This window comes from Rhincodon typus, chromosome 16 (genome assembly GCF_021869965.1).
Source record: "Rhincodon typus isolate 14 chromosome 16, sRhiTyp1.1, whole genome shotgun sequence".
Lineage (NCBI taxonomy): Eukaryota > Metazoa > Chordata > Chondrichthyes > Orectolobiformes > Rhincodontidae > Rhincodon > Rhincodon typus.
The window spans coordinates 29,784,920-29,804,623 of record NC_063347.1 but is presented as its reverse complement, the minus strand read 5'-3'; the positions used below and the strand labels follow the sequence as shown (position 1 = coordinate 29,804,623).

Genomic DNA, 19,704 nt, shown 5'->3' with positions numbered 1-19,704 from the left:
GAAGATCTCTACTTGTTGGAGCCATACAAGACACAAAAGAAGATGATCTGGTTGTTGATTGTTGGTCATGTCAGCTCCAGGACATTTCTGCAGGCATTCTTTAGGTTAGTGTTCTAGGCCCAACCATCTTCAGCTGCTTCATTAATGACCATCCCTCCATCATAAAGTCAGAAGTGGAAATGTTCACTTGATTGCATAATGTTCAGCACCATTTGCGACTCCTCAGATACTGGAGCTGTCCAGGTCCAAATGTAGCAAGAGCTGGACAATATCCAGGTTTGGGTTGATTAGTGACAAATAACATTTTAGCCACACAAATGACAGACAATTATCATCTCCAACAAAACAGAATCAACTATCACCCTTTGGCATACTGTCACTGAATTCTGTGGTTGGTTCACTCACTGAGCTGGTTCATTAGTTTGCAGACGTTTCATTACCCTGCTGGGTAACATCATCAGTTCAACCTCTGATGAAGTGTTGTTTTATTTTCCTGCTCGTTATTTAAACTCTGGGGCCTGTTAGAGTTGATTACCTCATTTCCGGTTTTTCTTTGCAGTGATGTGTATACATGGTCTAATGCTATGTGTTTATTGATGGCCCAATTAGTGGAGAGACAGCCTCTAGGGATTACCATACTTGCCTCTGTCTAGCTTGTCCTGGGATCCTGATGTTATCCCAATCGAACTGGTGGTCCTCCTTGTCTGTATGTATGGAGACGAGTGAGTATTGGCCGTGTCTTTTTGTTGCTAGTTGGTGTTCATGTATTCTCGTAGCCAGTTTTCTTCTTGTCTGTCCAATGTAATGTTTGTCGTGGTCCTTGCATGGAATCTTGTATATTACATTGGTTCTGTCCATAGTGCGTAAGGGGTCTTTGGTTTTTGTTAGCAGTTGGTGTAGGGTTGATATAGGTTTGTGTGCCACTCTAATGGCTAGTGGCCGTAGGAGTCTTGTGGTCAATTCAGATATGTTCTTGATGTATGGTAACATGACAAGTGCGTCGGGCATACTGTACCTTCCTGTTGTTTGTGTGACAGGCATCGTCGGACCTGGCTGTTCGGGTAACATTGTCTCTAAATACTTGGTGAATGCATTCTTCTTCATTTTGGCGTAGTTCTGGGTTGCTGCAGTGTGTTCTGTCTTGTTTGAATAGTGTTTTTATGCAACTCTGTTTGTGGGTGTTGGCGGGGTTTACTGTTGAAATTTAGGACTTGATCTGTCTGTGTGGCCTTTCTGTATACTTTGGTCAGAAATTCCCCGTTGGCCCTCCGTTCTACCATCATGTCCAGGAATGGGAGCTGTTTGTTCTTTTCTTCTTCTCTGGTGAATTTGATGCCGGTGAAAATGTTGTTTATAAGTTGGTGTGTTTCTTCTAGTTTAGTTCATTTGATGATGACGAAGGTGTCATTCACGTATCGGATCCATAGTTTGGGTTGGATCTGTAGAAGGGCCATGCTTTCAAGTCTCTGCATCACTGCTTCTGCTATTAGCCCAGAGATGGGTGATCCCATAAGTGTCTTGTTGATTTGTTCGCAGATCTGGCCATTGAAGATAAAGTGGGTCGTGAGACATATGTCCAGTAATTTCAGCATGTTCTCTGTGGAGATGGTGTTATTCAGGTCCGGTTCCTTCAGTAGTGTGATTAGTGTTTCTCTTGCTAGTAGTTTGTTGAACGATGTGAATAGGGCGATAACGTCAAAGGATACCATGTTCTTGTCCACGCCTATTCTTATGCCCTTAAGGGTTTTGAGGAACTCCTGGGCTGAATGGATTGAGTGGTTTGAGTTGTTGATGAGAGCTTTAGTCTTTGTTGTAATTCCTTGGCTAACCTGTGTGTTGATGTGCTTGGGAGAGAGACTATGGGTCTGAGGGATATTTCAGGTTTGTGTACCTTTGGGAGGCCGTAGAATTGAGGAGTGTTTGTTCCTTCAGTTTTCATTTTTAGGTAGTCTGCTTTGCTGATTTGCCTGGTGTGTTTGAGTCTCTTTAGCGTGTAGATGATTTTATTACCCAGTTGCGGTGTCAGGTCTGTTTCCACTTGTCGGTATGTATTTGTGTCCTCTAGTAGCGTCCGTGCTTTAGTGATGTAGTCTCGTTTGTTAAGAATTACCGTCATGTGCCCTTTGTCTGCTGGTAGGATTATGATGTTTTTGTCTCCTTTTAGTCTTTCCAGGGCCTTCCTTTCTGTTGTGTTGAGCATGTTAAGTTCATTCCTTCTGGTCAGTGTCGGGACCACTGTTTGTCTTATGGCTTGTTGTATTTCCTCATTGATGCCGTTGGTCTTCAGTATTGATTCTAGTGTGACTAGGAATTCTGTCTTGTTGGCATCTGTGTGGTTGTAATTGAGTCCATGTACAGTACAGCTTTCTTTGTGTCTATTAGTTTCCTGTCGGATAGATTTCTTATCCAAGTGTCTGATCTTTGGATGTCATTTTTGTTGGTTAGTTTGGCTAGTTTTTCTCGTAGGATTTGTCTTTTCTTGGTTTTGTTTTTCTGTTGACTGATGTTAATGGCTCGTTCTAATTCCGTTGTCCACTGTAGGTTGGTTACATCTAGATATAGGGATTTTTGGCGCATAACTTCCCTGTCATATCTGTGGAGTCAGTTGTGGGTGTCGTTAATCATTATCTTCACCATTCTGCAGCCATTGTGCACTGCTGTCCTATGTGCCTGTGGGTTGTTGATGGGAGATTTTTATCTCACACTGCGTGGTAGTACCTGGTTTCCGAGGCATCCGTGTAGGAAGTAGAGTTGCTCGTGGGTAGCGCTGTGTCATTTGGCATAGGTTTCCCATTTCCGGACCAGTGTGAGCATATTGCGCCCATAGGTATCTAATATTCTTGAGTAGATTTGTAGCTCAGGTTGTGGATGCTTGTGGATATCACTGAATCCTCCACTGTCAACATTCTTGAAGTTACCATGACCAGAAATTGAATGAACAAGTCATATAAATACCATAGCTATAAGAGCAGGTCAGAGAATAGGAATTCTGCAGCAAGTAGCTCAACTCCTGACTACCTAAAGCCTGTCTATTATCTGCAGTCACAAGTCAGAAATGTGACAGAATACTCCCCACTTGCCTGGATGAGTGCACCTCCAAGAAAACTCAAGAAGCATGACACCATCCAGGACAAAGCAGCCCACTTGATTGGCACAACATTCACAAACAATGACTCCTTCCACCACTTCAGCAGTGTGACTATCTTCAAGATGCAGCATAGAAATTCATCAAGGCTCCTTAGACAGCATTTGACCAAGTGTGGCATGAAGAAGCCTTGCAAAATTATAGTATACGGGAGTCATGGGAAAAATTCTTCACTGGTTGGAATCATACCTGGCGCAAAGGTAGTTGGTTCCCATTGTTGGTGGTCTGTCAGCTCAGCTGCCTCTAAGTCCACAGCCAGTTCCACCTAGCAGGTCAGGGCAGCATGAAGGTGGGAACACCACCACCTGCAAATTCCTTTCCAAGCCACTCATCAACCAGGCTTGGAAACATATTGCCATTCCTTCAGTGTTGCTGGGCTAAAATCTTGGAACTCCCTCCCAAACAACATTGCGGATCTACTTACACAAAATGGACTGCAGCGGTTCAAGAAGGCAGCCCACCATTAACTTCATGCATAGCTTGACTTGAGAATTTCTGAGTGTGCATTTATATCTATCTCCAAAACATTTTCCTCAATAATTATCAAAAAGTCTTAGTAAATTTAAACTTACTGACTATAACAATATAATTTTCAATTTTACTTTTTCTAGAATTTGTCGTGAATTTGAATATATTGTAGACAAAGCTTTGAATATTCCTGAGAGTACAAAGGAGATGCTGGAAGTGATAGATTATGTGAATGAAGCAAAAAGTAAAGGTGTTGCAGCTCTGAATGAAAGAATCAAAGTAAGTATGAAATAAATCAGTAAGTAATTAAATATTAGTCAGCCATCTGTGATATTGGCTAGAGTGTGAAAATCAAATTAATTGCCTGAATGTGCAATAATTGAAATATACTGTAATATACAACTGCTATAATATATTCAAATTTGCAATGTCTTCCAGTCTCCATACCTTCCTGCCTACTATTGTCATATTTTTGTCAGCATTTTGTGTCAATATTTCTCCTAATAATTTCATATATTGATTCATAATAAAAACTACCTGTTACAGCCCTGTATTTATATTCTTTATGGTTGGTTTGGAGCACCTTGGTTTTGTATCTCCTCTTTTGTTTGTGAAGAAACAGAAAAAGCTAGAAATACTCAACAGGTTGGGCAGCATGTGTGGAAAGAAAGAGTTAGTGGTTAAACCTGAAATGTTAACTCTGTCACTCTCCACAGATGCTGCCTGACCAGCAGCTATTTCCAGAATTTTCTGTTTTTATTTAGATTTCTACAGTTTTTCTTTGTGTCCTACCTCTTTTGACTCTACAGGAGGGCAGCTGCTTATTATAAGAAAATCTAGTTCTCTATTTCTCAAATTTGCCATTGGTTATGGTATTTAATTTTTAATGATGCTAATAACTTGCAGTATTCTATAAAGATTATGATAAAGTATGAGTTTAAAATGGGAGCTGAACACTTTCACTGTGAATACTGTGTGCATTCAAGGGAGGAGCGACTCATTTTTGCCTTTTAATCAGTTTTCTTCCTTTGATCCTATTTGCTATTGTTTATCTATGTTTGTATACTTCAATTCTTCCTGTCCCAACATGGCATTGCTATCCAAATATCTGTCCTGCAATGGTGCTTAATCCTTTTGCTTTTTAAGCCTACATTTCCATCACCCCAAACCTCACCCCTCTAATAAGTGTAAAGCCCACAGTGTTCAGAAATTGCACTCGCCCTTGAAGGAATACCTTCTGGGGTTCAGGTTGTCATATCCATAATTTTAAGGATAAAATAATGTCCTACTTTTGTTTTCAGTAATAGTCCTACACAATCTACAAACACTCAACCTAATGGTCCTTCAAAAACTGGTACACGTATCAAAAATACTACTTTGTTTACATGCTGAGGTTTTCCTATCATCAAACATCTGTTATATGTTTAACAGAACTGCACTCTGCATTTATGAAGTCTTGGCCATGTAAAATACCTGTTTATCATTCCCTGTATTTTCCATATTCCTATATGTCCCACCGTAGGAATTATATGTGCAATTTGAAATATCTCCTTATGATATAGGTGGTGCCACTATTTGATGAACGACCATCCATTTCTCGTCAGCAGGGAAAGTCTGGGAAGGCAGTTCAATAGCCCTTGTCTGCACTGTTCACTGAGGTGATCCTTTTTGCTTGTCAGGACTTGCTACTCCTCAATCTTCTTGCTGCAGGAAATGTAATTTACTTGTAGGAAGAAAAGAGTGACTGGTTCACCTTCTAAAATTTCTGACATATTGATTAAATGCCACAGCTTTCGGCATCTGTTGAGGGAATTAAATTAGCTTTCTTTAGGCTTGAGATAACACAGTGTGGAACTGGAGGAGCACAGCAAACCAGGCAGCATCAGAGGAGCAGGAAAGTTGACGTTTCAGATCCTGACCCGAAACGTCAACTTTCCTGCTCCTCTGATGCTACCTGGCCTGCTATGCTCCTCCAATTCCACACTGTGTTATCTATGACTCCAACATCCGCAGTTCTTACTAATTCTTCAGGCTTGAGGTGGTTTTTACTGCAGAAAATTGACAGCTATGGAGGGATATGAACCAAATGCAGGCAAATTGGACTAGTTTAATTGTGAAAACTGGGTAGCATGGACAGGTCAGGCTGAAGGGCCTGTTTCCATGACTCTATGGCTTCTTCCTTTCAGGATGTCAGCCCAAAATGTTCACATCCACAATCTGTTCAGTTATGTGGAAGTCTGTCACATAAATATTGGCAGGCAGAGGCCTTTGTTATCAATAATGGATCACCATTCCCCATGCCAGTTAATTACAATCTCTACACACACACTTCTTGGCTTCAGTTTGTTTGCAACTAGACTGCCATACTGCCATTGCTTGAACAAACAACAGTGCAAACAGCGCTTACAATGAGTATCAGGTAACTTGCTTTTATAAAGTGCAGCAATCTTTTCACAATCCGTGATTTTTGAAACGGTCCTTTTCCCATTTCAGCCCACAATCAAAAACACAGAAAAATAAAAAGATATGGTCCTTACATAAAATTAGCGTATTATCACTGCAAAGCAGCCAGATTTTGCATCAATAAAATACTTGACTGAATTTTATATTGAGGAGGTGGTTTAGTCATCCACCCCTCCCCCAGGCCATCCCACTACCCACACACTTAGTAAAATCCACCCCATAAAGAATCACAGTTTTAGAATTTTTGTTTTCTTAGTAAATGAATACTAAATTGACATTAATGCTACATCTTACAAAATCTACCTGTGTACTGTTCCGTAGATTTTTTGGTCCTGAATTTGTATTCAAAAACATGAAATGATTTTAGAACTCAGTATTAGTGAAATATAAATATTAAAGATGAATTCATATTCCACAGGAAATTCTACACCCAAAACTCTTGAGCATATAATTCTTATTTGTTTTACAGGAACTTCGCCGCAGGTTAGAATACCTGTTAGATGTTTATATATTCAATCCTGCAGACCTAGATTTACACGCCACTGTTCTTCTTTGGCCAAAGAACATAAATCCTGTTTTTGATGAAAATGATGAGGTATGTGGAGTGACATCTTGCATTTATATTTGGCCTTCAATATCTCAAGCTTCTTTACAAATAGAGCTAGGGAAAATAGATGCTGAGCAATATTGTGATTAGGAGGAGTGATTCAAAAGTTTTAAGATAGTTTTGAAAAGTTTATGAAGGAGAAAAAAGAAGTGGAGATTGCATAAATTTAGGGAAGAAGAGCAGGTTGTGACATTTGAAGTGGGTGAACACTTTTTTTGCGGGCCCTGTTTTAGAGTTTTTCTTGAGGACTACTTTTTTTGGTTTCAGGGATTCTTTTCTCATTGTCATAATTGCTTGATTAGGTGATGCAGTCATGTCCTAACATTACTTTCTGCACTTAGGCTTTTCTTTTATGGATTTCATCTTCAGATATGTAAGATAACATATATACTAAAGATTATACTTTTGTTTGTGTGTGTATGAATATAATATTTATGCATGTGCTATATATGTATATGTATATTTATTTTTAATTTGTAATCTACTGTATAAATAACAAAAGTCAAAAGGAAAATATCTACACATTGTATTCACTTTTCCACTGAGTAGAAGGTAGTGAAGATGTTCCTGGGTCAACATGCTGAGCAAATCAGGATTGATCTGCCTCATTTGAATTTAGTCAGTTAACTAAGACACTTAACAGATCCTGCTGCATCACGATGCCAACCATACTCGCAACAATCAGCACCCTTTTATCAGGCTATCTAATTTGTTGGCTTTCTTCTAAAATTGCTTTCTTTCTTGCATTTTATTCCTAATGAGCGCAAGATGAAAAGCTTCAACTTTATGTCTTTAGCAATGTTTAAGACATGTACCACCAGGCAATTATTTTTAAATAGCATGTTTCGTTAATTTATTATAAATAAGTTTACCAAACTCCATTTCCAAAGTAAAAATTTGAACAGCTTGCAATCAGCTACCTTACTATGAATAGTTTCACAACTGCTGCCCCATTGAAAATTAATTGCGTGGAGTGAGTACTCTCCTACATTCTTTGGTTTTGTCCTGCTAATTTAAGTTTCTTTCCTCTTATGTGTTTGTTTAAAGTGAATGCTGATGATCATGTCTCAATAATGAATTCCAGGATCTAACTGTGCATCAAGGAGACCTAATTTGAATTAATGTTGCAGTTCCATGTCAAGCACTAGATAAACAAATGGTTTAATTCATAAACACCTCACATCTTTGTGAATTTTCCAACCTCTGTCCATGATCATCCATGAAAAATATATTGTATAAAAGGAATGTCAATTCTAGTTGCTTTTACACATATTAAAGCTAAAGGACAGATATTTTATTCTCAAATTGAGCTGATTGGGGAAAATTAATCTCCAATGAAATAGAAAATAAAAGGAACTTAGATGGAGCATAGTCCCAAGAGATCATAAAACTACTATATGGATATTAATAAGTCAATAACAACTTTTTTGTTTACAAAAATGTACTTTTTGATGGGATTAGCTTTAGGAAGCATAAGCATGTCTTTGTAGATCTGGTTAGTCATCAAAGTAGCATTCATGTGTCACTCAGAACTCCAGGCGAAATGCAAGCCATTGAGATGAACAATGTACCATTGCATTAAAGAATGTTAGTATTTGTTCTGATTTCATTCAGAAATTACCACAAGATAGCACAATCTTCCAGAATAGCATCTCCGGGTCAGCCACCTTTCCACACTGATTAAAGCTACTTACTGGAGAGCAGGTTCTTCACTGGGACCTGACCCTACTTCCATAAACCAGAAGTTCCTTTATGGGCATAAAATTCATACCCACAGCTGTAACTCAACTATTAATTGGTACTTCTGCAAACTTTCTCTGTTTCTTACCTCCCTTCAAAGTGGCATCACATAGCAGACCCAAGTGTCCTGTATGGTGCCAGCACGGTCAGCCAGAATATTCGACCAGGTCTGCTAATGTATGTTCCTCCCCGCCCACCTTTGCTATTCCTCCATTCATAAATTATGTTCCTGGTTGAAAAACCCAGTGATTGGTGGAACTGGAGCAGTAAGCACAGGAGAGAGAGAATGTGACCAGAGGAGCAGCTCCTCACAGATTGTGGGGTGACTTTTCTTTCATTTTCTAATCCTTCGTTAATATTTTTGTAGGAATTTTTTCAGCTTTTGAGGGTGGATTCACTGCTGTCCCTGCATATTTGTATGTGGAAGTATTGTAATCTATGAGGATAACACAGAACTTCAAAAGAACATAGAGAGATTGTTGGACTGAATGTTCAAGAGGCAAATGAAATTTGATGCAGAGAAATGTGAAGTGATTCATTTTGGTAAAATAAAACTGGATAAAGGCAATACAAAATAAAGGCTATAAATCCAAACAGTGGATTCTGTGGATATATGTCCATAATTCATTGAACATTGCAGAGCAGGTTGAAACAGAGGTTCATAAAACGTACCTTATGGTGGGCTTTACAAACAGTAAGCAACTTACAATAAATCTGAATTAAACATTGGTTTGATATCAACTGGTTTATGGCATCTAGCTCTGAGCACCAAGCTGTAAAAAGGATGTGGTGGTATTAGGGAGAGTGCAAAGAAAGATTCACAAGAATGGTTCCAGGGTTGGGGAACTTCAGTTACATAGGTTGATTGAAGAAGCTGTGGCTGTTCTCCTTGAAGAAGAAATATCTGAGAGGAGATTTGATTGAGGTTTCAAAGTGTTGAAGGATCTAGACAATATTTCCAATGGTTGAAGGATCAAGAACCAGAGCATGCTGATTTGAAGTGATTGGCAAAAGGATCAATGGCAACGTGATGAAAAATGTTTTATGGAGCAAATGGTTATGTTCTGAAATACACTATCTGAGATTGTGGTTGAGGCACAAGCAATAAGTGCTTTCAAGAGAGATTATTATCTGAAAAAGAAGAATTTGCAGGGCTTTTAATCTGCAGGATTAAACAGGCAGGTGAATGCTCTTATAAAGAGCTGGCATAGATGTGTCTGGCTAAATAGCATCCCTCTGTGCTATAGCCATTCTATGATTCTATGAAATTTCAGAAGAAAATTTAAACTATAAATAGAGGAAAGTATTTGGGAATCAAAACTTCAAGGATTTTTGCCTGAACGTAAACTAACATGTTTAGGATGACCTATACGTGACTGGCTAATGTAGTTGAGCTTGGAATGTACTGATCTTGAGTAGAACAATTATATTTAATGATTAAAATTTTAGTAAACATTTTAGATGTTTAACAGTACATATAAAACATTTGGCTTATAGTTAAAATAGTCTACCAATTAGAGAGCTTTTGTTTTGTATTCATTTCATTATATTCAAAATAGCCAATCCACATTGTTTAAATCATGTAATTTGAATATTTATCCTTTTATTTTCGTGTTTGTACAGCTGATTGAGAAAGCAAAGCTGAAAGGAGAGACTGAGCTATTGGCTAAACGAGAGAAACTCATTGTGGAACTGGAGAAGCTTTCCCGGCGCTCTGAGGAGTTTGCACAGTGTTCTGAGCTTGACTTGATGCAGCAGGTTAGAGAAACACACCTAATATTTTACTCACTGATCTGACAATCCAAATCTTAGTTTAACCATTAATAAACCTAGTTTATTGGATTTTAAAGGAAAAGCATTGGAATTTGAACTAATTCCATTAAACCTATATTCTCTTGATCTGGATATTAGAGAAATGTTTAGCTGTTTATTTCTTTGCATCCCAATCAGATGTCTTCATCCTTGTGTCTGAATCAATGACTGTCAACTCTGAGATTGCATTTTGAAATCCGTTGTAGCTTGATTTGATAATTTATTTGCATTACATAGGTGTAGTGGCACAATGGTTATGTTACTAAGTTCACAATCCAGAGGCTGAGACAAGTTCACACTCCTATTACAGCATCAGGAATATTTAAAAGCAGTTAATAATATAAATCTGGATTTAAAAGGCTACTTCAAAACAAAGAACTTCGGGTAGATAAACAGAAGGCCGAAACGTTGACTTCTCCTTTCCTCCAGAAACTCTTTATCTGTAGGTCCCCCTACCCCCACATCCCAGTCCTGAAGAAAGGTAATACCCCAAAATGCTGCCTTCTCCTTTCCTCCAGAACATGTTCTTCCAGCCTCCTAGTTGTCTACCTTGGATTCCAGCAGCTGCAGTTTTTTTGTCTCTGACAAAGACCTGCGGATGTTGAAATCTGGAACAAAAACAGAAATCCCAGGTGTGGAAGCATTTGTGGAGGGAAAGAAGATTTTGGGTCCAGTGACGGAAAAGGTAGTATAGATGCTGAAGACAAGGGATGGGAGGAGGGAAAGGAGTATGCGATAGGTGGACTCAGAGACCGGAGCAAGAGAAAGACAGTTAAACAGACAAAAGGATGGATAATGGTAAGCCAAGAGGAAAAGAAAATCTGATAATAGGGACCATTGGTAGGTGAAAATGGGTTAGCTGTGCCGAAAGGGCCTGGGGTGTGGGCGTGGGTAAAGGACATGCAAGAAGACATTCAGGCCCTAAAATTATTGAACTTGATATTGAATCTTGAAGGCTGCAGGGTTCCTAAGTGGAAAATGAGAATGCATCTATTGGTGGCATCCTGCTGGGACTTGTGGAAATGGGGGCTTACGATCCTTTGGATGCGGATGCTCGTGGGGTGGTAGTGAGGACTGGGGAAACCCATCTGTGGTTGGGAGGGAAGAGAAGGACTGAATGCAGAAGTGCAGAAAATAGATTGGACATGGTTGATGGTCCTGTGGTGTGGAATCCTTGGTTGAGGAAGAATCCTCAGAATACCCCATGCAGAAAGTGGCATCATCAGAACTGGTGCAACGGAGACAGAGAAACTGAGAAAATGATATGGAGTCTTTACAGGAAACAGTGTGTGAGGATAGATAGTCCAGGTAACTATGGGACTGGTAGGTTTGTAGTGGATATTGGTGGCCAGCATATCTCCAGAAATGGAAACAGAGATGTCGAAGAAGGGAAGGGAGGGGTCAGAAATGGACCAGGTGAAGATGAGACCAGGCTGGAATTGGAAGTGAAATTGATACATTTTTCCAATTCTGGATAAGAGAGGGAAGCAGCACCAATGATGTCATTGATCAACTGGAGAAAGAGTTGTCGGAGAGAGGCAAGTAGGATTGGAACACGAAATGTTCCACAAAGCTCACAAAGTGACAGGCATAACTGGGGTTCATGTGAATACACATGGCCACACCTGAAAAAAATGAAGTGAGCTTATGGAGAAGTTGTTCAAAGTGAGAATGAGTTTGGTTCAGGCCTTTTTATCAGGAAGAAATGGACAGCCCTAAGACCACTCTGATAGAGGATAGATGTGTAAAGGATTGCACATCTATCATATAAAGCAGGAAGCTGCTGCTCGTGAACTGGAAATTCTGAAACTGATGTAAATCATCAGAAGAATTGTCAAGAAGGGACTGGCCAAAGGGAGGAAAAATGGAGGGTGGAGTGGAGAATTGTGGGTGTGTGGGGGGAGGGGTGGAATAAGGTGAGCTGCTCTGGCATGAGCTTGGGAGTTCTTGACATTCATTCTGTTCCCCATGAAATCTTACATAATCAAGTCAAACCTGGACAAGGCCATTTCCTATTGATTACAGCCTCTCTTTTGAATGCCACTTAGCTGAAGCACTGAAGGTAGCAAAGACACTTCAAAGTTCATACTAAGAATGGTTCAGTTAGCAGCATTAGTAACTGATTGACTACACATACATATACCAGACTGAGCTTGCTACATCTGTTGAAAAAACCAACACAAGAGAAAAAATGATTTTACCTCATCCTTACCAATCTATTTGTCACAAATGACAGTATTGCTAAGAGGTATGACTGCACGGTTCTTCTGGAGACGAAGTTCCATTTTCATACTGAGGACATCTTAAAACATGACCTACTCACTGGAATAGATACAAAAGAGATTCATCGCTGCTTTATTACTGCTTTATTTTTGAAACACCATGTGGTTGGTCCACCTGTGCCTCTTCCTGAGTTCTCCAGCCAATTGATTCACCCAGTTTACATTAAGAAAAGACTAAATGAACTGCATATATCAAAGGTTATGGGTTCTGACAGGTGCAGTGTTGAAGACATGTTCCAGAATTTGTTTTGTCTCTAACCATGCTGTTGCAGTACAGGTACAACACTGGCATCTATGCAACAATGTGGAGAATTGTCCAGTTATGTCTTGCCAACAAAAAGCAAGCCAAATTCTGGAGGGACCACTCTCTCCGTGACTCCCTTGTCCACTCCACACTCCCCTCCAGCCCCACCTCACCCGGCACTTTTCCCTGCAACCGCAGGAAGTGCTACACCTGCCCCTACACCTCCCCCCTCATCCCCATCCCAGGCCCCAAGAAGACTTTCCACATCAAGCAGATGTTCACCTGCACATCTGCCAATGCAGTATACTGCATCCGCTGTTCCCGTTGTGGCCTCCTCTACATTGGGGAAACCAAGCGGAGGCTTGGGGACCGCTTTGCAGAACACCTACGCTCGGTTCGCAATAAACAACTGCACCTCCCAGTCGCGAACCATTTCAACTCCCGCTCCCATTCTGCAGACGACATGTCCATCCTGGGCCTCCTGCAGTGCCACAACGATGCTACCCGAAGGTTGCAGGAACAGCAACTCATATTCCGCTTGGGAACCCTGCAGCCCAATGGTATCAATGTGGACTTCACAAGCTTCAAAATCTCCCCTCCCCCTACCGCATCCCAAAACCAGCCCAGCTCGTCCCCACCTCCCTAACCTGTCCTTCCTCCCACCTATCCCCTCCTCCCACCTCAAGCCCCACCCCCATCTCCTACCTACTAACCTCATCCCGCCCCCTTGACCTGTCTGTCCTCCCTGGACTGACCTATCTCCTCCCCACCTACACTCATCTTTACTGGCTCCATCCCTGCCTCTTTGACTTGTCTGTTTCCTCTCCACCTATCTTCTCCTCTATCCATCTTCTATCCGCCTCCCTCTCTCTCCCTATTTATTTCAGAACCCTCTTCCCCTCCCCCATTTCTGAAGAAGGGTCTAGGCCCGAAACGTCAGCCTTCCTGCTCCTCTGATGCTGCTTGGCCTGCTGTGTTCATCCAGCTCTACACATTGTTGTCTCAGATTCTCCAGCATCTGCAGTTCCTACTATCTCTAAGACAAATTCAATCCAGTTATTTGCTACTCCTTCATCCTCAATCATCAAAGCTTAGAGGTACAGCCAGGAAAGCAGACTGAAGGGCACAATCAGATCAGCTATTACTGAATGGTGGAGTAGATTCTTGGAATCAAATGGTCTATTCCTGCACCTACTTTTTATATTTTCATATTTATTGATGGTAGCATCAAGACAGCTTTTAATCAAATACAAGTCAAATCGAAGACCCCTACCAAAATGGTAGTAATGAGGTTCACAGGAAAATTCTTCAGTAATCAGAGTCATAACAAGCTCAAAGGAAAATTGTTGTAGTCGTTGGATGGAGATCATCTCAACACTGGGACATTGCTACTGGAGAAAATATTAACAAGAAACGATCTTAACCTAATAGGTCACCATTTATTACTCATCCCTAATTGCCCTTCAGGAATATTGGTGAACTGCTGCAGTCTGTGTTGTCTGGGTACACCCATATTGCTGTGAGGAAATTTGTTCCAGAAATATTATCCAGCAACCATGAATTAATGGTAATATAAACAGAAGTTGCTGGAAAAGCTCAGCAGGTCTGGCAGCATCTGTGAAGAAAATTTAGAGTTAATGTTTCGGGTCTGAGGACCCTTCTTCAGAACATCTGAGGAAAGGTCACTGGACTCAAAACACTAACTCTGGTTTTTCTTCACAGATGCTGCCAGACCTGCTGAGCTTTTCCAACAACTTCTGTTTTTGTTCCTGATTTACATCTGCAGTTCTTTTGGTTTTTGTTATGAATGTTAATATAGTGCCCTGTCAAATTGGTATGTGACTTGAAAGGGAATTTTTAGAGGCTGGTGTTCCCATGAGTCATGCTGACTTTGTCTTGTTAGGTGGTAGGATTTATGTGTTTTAACTGAGCTAAGTGAGTTGTTGCAATGTATCTTCAAAATGGAATGCAGAACTGCTACAGAACATTAGAGGTAGAGGGAGTGAATGTTTAATGTTTAATGGGATGCCAATCATCCAGTCTGCTTTATCCTGAGCAGTGTGAAGCTTCTTGAGTGTTGTCAGAGCTGCACTCATCCAGGGAAGTAGAGAGTATTCCATCACACTACTGACTTGAAGGTGGTAGACAAGCTTCGAGGAGTCAGGAGGTGAATTATACTCCACAGAATTTCCAGCATTGGTTCAGCTCTTGCAGCCACAATATTTATATAACTGGTCCAGTTCAGTCTCAGGCAGAAGACAATCCATTGATCTTGGCTATTAGAGATTTCATCAAAATGCAGAGAGGCTCAGGAACACCAGGCAAGTTTGCTCAGAGTCAATCAGTTAGCCAGATTGAAGGATGGAGGAGTCTACCAGTGTTATCAGTGCTGTGCTGGCTGTAACTTGAGTGCATCTGGCTGGCTACATAGATAGGTTGGCTAACGCCATGGACAGCAAGGTTCAGCACACTCAATGTCTGCTGGATATTCACAGACTTACACTCAGCATCAGTGGTGAGGTGAGAGGGGCATGAGGACCCTTGGTTTCACTCCAGGTGCCCCTTCCTCTCATGGAGATATAGTGCGCACCATGCATCCAGAGGGAAATAGAAGCCACAAACAGGACACCCAGAAGCTTCTTCTCTAAATTCTCTACAGGTGCCCGATCCTGTCACTCCGAGCTGAGAAGGTTGAGTCTTTCCAAAGCAGAATTCTGTCAGCAGTCTTAGGCACCTAGGCCCAAATACCTATGGTATACCAACAAAATCTTCCTGATCAACAGAATCAACAATAGAGCAAGTTCCCTCCACTAGGTTATGGAGGCTGGGACTACACTTTGATTTAGTAGTGGGGAAAGAAAAGAAATACACTTACTGAGGATATTCAAGTAGAATGGATGTCACATCATTGTGAATAATATTGCACATTTGCAGGTATATGTTCACTTACACTCGTAAAATGTCTGCTCTAGTTTCTTTTTAGCTGCTGGACCTAGTGAAAATGCACTGATTTGAGAGATTAGCAACCTCTTTAGACATCCCAAGGATGGAGGGAATTGTAGTGGTCAAACATTGCTCATCTCTCACAAGCAACCAACTGCTCAATTACAGTTAGCAAATTATGTCATGGATCCTTGAAACCTTATGTTGTTGATGTATCCAAGGCAATTGCAATTGCAGGGATTGTGGTAAGGTTTGCACTGCATAGCTTATCCACTCTTATCCCATCCTTGAGGGATAGGACAATATCAGTGATGATTCCACAGTCTCTGCAGGCAACTTTTATTCTATTTTTCAGCTTTCCAAGGGAACACAATGCCATTCAAGGCTGGGAAGTGCACAATGGAAAGTTCCCACTTCTAATCTGCCTTAAAGCTTAGTGGCCTGCCACAAGAAGCTGTGTAAATTGTTGCCTCTCTCAGGTTAAACGCTGACCTACTGCCACACTCAAGGATTTCACAGCCGTTTAACTGTCTGAAACATTGAAGGTCAACCAACGACGGAAGGGTGCCTCAATTCCTCTCAACTTTCTGTTTATCATGAGGGATCCACTGCATAACACTTAGATACTAGATGCTGGCTAAAGCCTTAAAAGCCAACCAACCTCAGTGCCATGCAATGTTACCGCCCTGTCTCATTGACTGCAGCTTTGTCCCAAATGAAAAAGGAGACCTGAAAATCGCAGATTCTTTTAGCTGTGATCATCTGAAAATACCGAGTATGCAATCATATGGATAAGAAAAAAATTATTCATCAACTGAAAAGTCTAAGGAGTTCAAAAAATAACAAGACTCACATGTATTCTGGATTAACCAGAGGCTGCTTGCTATTTAACCAACAGAGAAGGAAAGTCTAAATCTAATTCATTACTCCTAGATATGGGTTTCTGCAAGGTTCTTACTGGCCCTTCATCCTAGCCAGTGCATAGCTCTAACATGGTCTTTTGGATGTCATTTCAAGAGAAGATATTGTCTCCACAAGGACAGTGTTGTGATTACTCCTAACAACTGTGTGATAGACAGATGCACCTTGCACAGGTAGATTTATGAGCGCCAGGTCAAGTAGGGTTTTCACTTCTGTTACTTCTCTTATCACCTGGAAGCCTACCCTTTTGGACTGGTGCTGATGCTGATACTGCCAGTTCTGAAACCTCAGCAGTGCCATCCGGACAGATGGCCACTCCTGAACCAGGAAATAGTGCATATAGCAGGTAAGTAATTTAAAAAAAAATCACAGGGCTGAGAGTCAGACCATTTTGAGAAGACTGTTGAGTCTGTATGTTCTGCCTTCCTTGCTGGGACCCTTCTTTATACCATGGAATCTTACCCCTGGGCTGTGGCATGAAGGCCAACCCCTTTTAATTAGCGGTCTCCCCACCCACATAAACTGGCCCCCTAATTAGATCTTTATGTAAATCACCTGCCAATCTCCTTGTGCCTGGCAGATTTTCTGCATACAGTCTAACATTTGTGGAGTTGATCCAATCTGTTTTGAATCCAATCACTTTTCCCTGCCCTCCAACCACTTACATGGTGACTTGTAAAACATTTGCTAATAATTCCAAACAGAAGGTTTGTTTTTACTTTTATAAGCAGAGTAATTTACCTTAAATTAAAAGTTAAAATAATTCCTGGTCAATAACATATTTTAAATATAAACATTTAGACTGCGTATTTTTATTCACTAAGTACTCTTAGAATGTGATATATTTTGTTTGCAGTATGTGAATGATGTGCGGACAGTACAGAAGAGGTTACAAGATGCAGAAGAGTTAATTGAATATATCAACAGTGAAGAAGCTCTCTTCAAATGGGACCTGACCACTTATCCATTGGCTGAAAATATCAAAATTACCACAGAACCATACCAAAAGCTTTTTGCCCAGATTCTAAAATGGCAACGCAATGAGAAAAGGTAAGTGACGTGAAAAATAATAAAAAGATGACCCAAGGGTAATCTATGACACAGAGACAATGATAAAATTAGGTACTGTAGGAGGTTGTTCTGGATCTGCGGTGTTTTTGCACCTGTTCATTAATACTTCTATAAAACTTCCTAATAGAACCAAACTTTATCAAGAGATTATAAGTATGAACGAATACTCCAGCAGTATTTGTGAAGAGAGAAACAGTATTAACATTTTCAGTCCAAAATACAGACCACAGCTTTGTTTTATATACAGATAAGAAGGAGATTGATCACATGTAAAGGAATTTGGGCCAGTTTAAAGGATGATTACATTCATGTGCTTGATAAAGTTAGAGATATTAGTATAGCTTTTATTCTCTCAGGTATATCACAGTCACCTACAGAGTAAAGATCCATCTCCTCTGGACCAATATTGTACCATGACCCTCCTCGACATGACAAACATGGCATATGCAATTTTCCATGCCACTTATGCTGGATTTGCCAAATTGCTGTAAATTAATTCTGACATATGGATAAGTTTTTGATGTGAACCTAGACCCAGTAATAGTTAAGCTAGAACCATCCAAGCTCATTTCATGTCGTGGTTTACTTAATGACAATCCGAGCTACATCCTACAGTTGTACGACCAGTAAGTGTGCTTAACTACTTGACTGTGTTTGTCACAAATAATTGATGACAACCTGAGCCATAGGTCCATTGTCAACCAAAAATCTATTTAGGTGATTCTTGTTCAGGGAAAAGAAAATATAAACAGCATTTATGGAGAATTGTTAATCATGTGAGACCAAAATGTTTATATCCTTGTTACAGTTAAATTTATCAACGATGAATAATCTTTATTTTTAATCAAATTTAATTTGTATAACAGGCCCAAGTAGACATCGTAAATGAATTTGGAGTAGTACATTCAAGCTTTGTACAGAGCTTTTTCATTATTTACACTCTGTGTGTAAAATTATATATGCTGTTACGACCAAGTCACGAAGAATGCAACACCACTCTTGTCCCACTGCTCCATAGGTCACAATATAAAATAAAAATGCATTTTTCCATTACCAAGATAACCAATTAAATATCATCTACATCAAGTTTTAAACAACAAGATCTGTCAATCAGGTTTTGCAATAAACACAATTATTGGTTTATTATCAAAACAAAACTTATTCAATAAAGATACAATTGTTTGCTTGCAAAGTCAATAATATAGAAGATAAATGTCAATCCCTGTAAATATTTCCAAAATACATACATTCACGTATACTCTCACTCTAAAGGAAACAAAAGAAAAAACAAAAAAAATCTCATCAGAGATTGGCTTTCTGATTAAAGAAAAAACACTTTTGTAAAGGGGTTCTTCTCAAAGACAAAAGGATAAAGTGTAGAATTCTTGTATCACCTTCAGTGAAGACAAAATACAAATAACCATTTAGCTTCTCTGCTATTTCTCTATTTCCTATTATGTTTGTCTTCACTTGGCCTGTAATGGAGCCATATCTGCCTTAGACAAACATTTTTGTTTTACATACCTACAGAAATATCTGTTTTTTGCTAGTTGCATTTGTCCCTTTCTTATGAATTTCTTGGTCCCCAGGTCATTTGGCTGAACAGCTGGTTTACAATGCAGAGTGATGTCATCAGCACGTGTTCAATTCCTGTACATAGTCAGGTTACCATGAAGGAGTCTCCTTCTTAATATCTCCACTCCCTTGAGGCATGGTGACCTCAACAAGTCAAATTACCACCAGTTATCTCTCTCTAATGAGAGAGCAGCCCTCAGGTTATTTAGGGCTGTGGCAACTTACCCTTTACCTTACTAATCCCATCCTTTATTATTGACACAAAACCACACCTCTTGGTGAGGCACAAATACAACATTTAAAAGGCACCTGAATGGCAATATGAATAAGAAGGGTTTAAAGCGACTAGATTAATTTAGGATATCTGGTCAGCATGGACGAGTTGGACCGAAGGGTCTGTTTCTGTGCTGTACATCTCTATGATTCTATGACC

The 19,704-nt window shown here is 40.1% G+C and overlaps 1 protein-coding gene across 1 annotated transcript in view; it reads left to right on the top strand.

Annotated features, from left to right (window-relative positions):
- dnah12 (dynein, axonemal, heavy chain 12) overlaps positions 1–19,704 on the top strand; it is a 265,038-nt gene that overhangs the window by 36,852 nt on the left and 208,482 nt on the right. The window contains exons 10-13 of the mRNA XM_048606726.1: positions 3,757–3,892; positions 6,546–6,671; positions 10,047–10,181; positions 17,482–17,675. Of these exons, the coding sequence (XP_048462683.1) occupies positions 3,757–3,892; positions 6,546–6,671; positions 10,047–10,181; positions 17,482–17,675 (591 nt within the window). The remainder of the gene's footprint in view (positions 1–3,756; positions 3,893–6,545; positions 6,672–10,046; positions 10,182–17,481; positions 17,676–19,704) is intronic.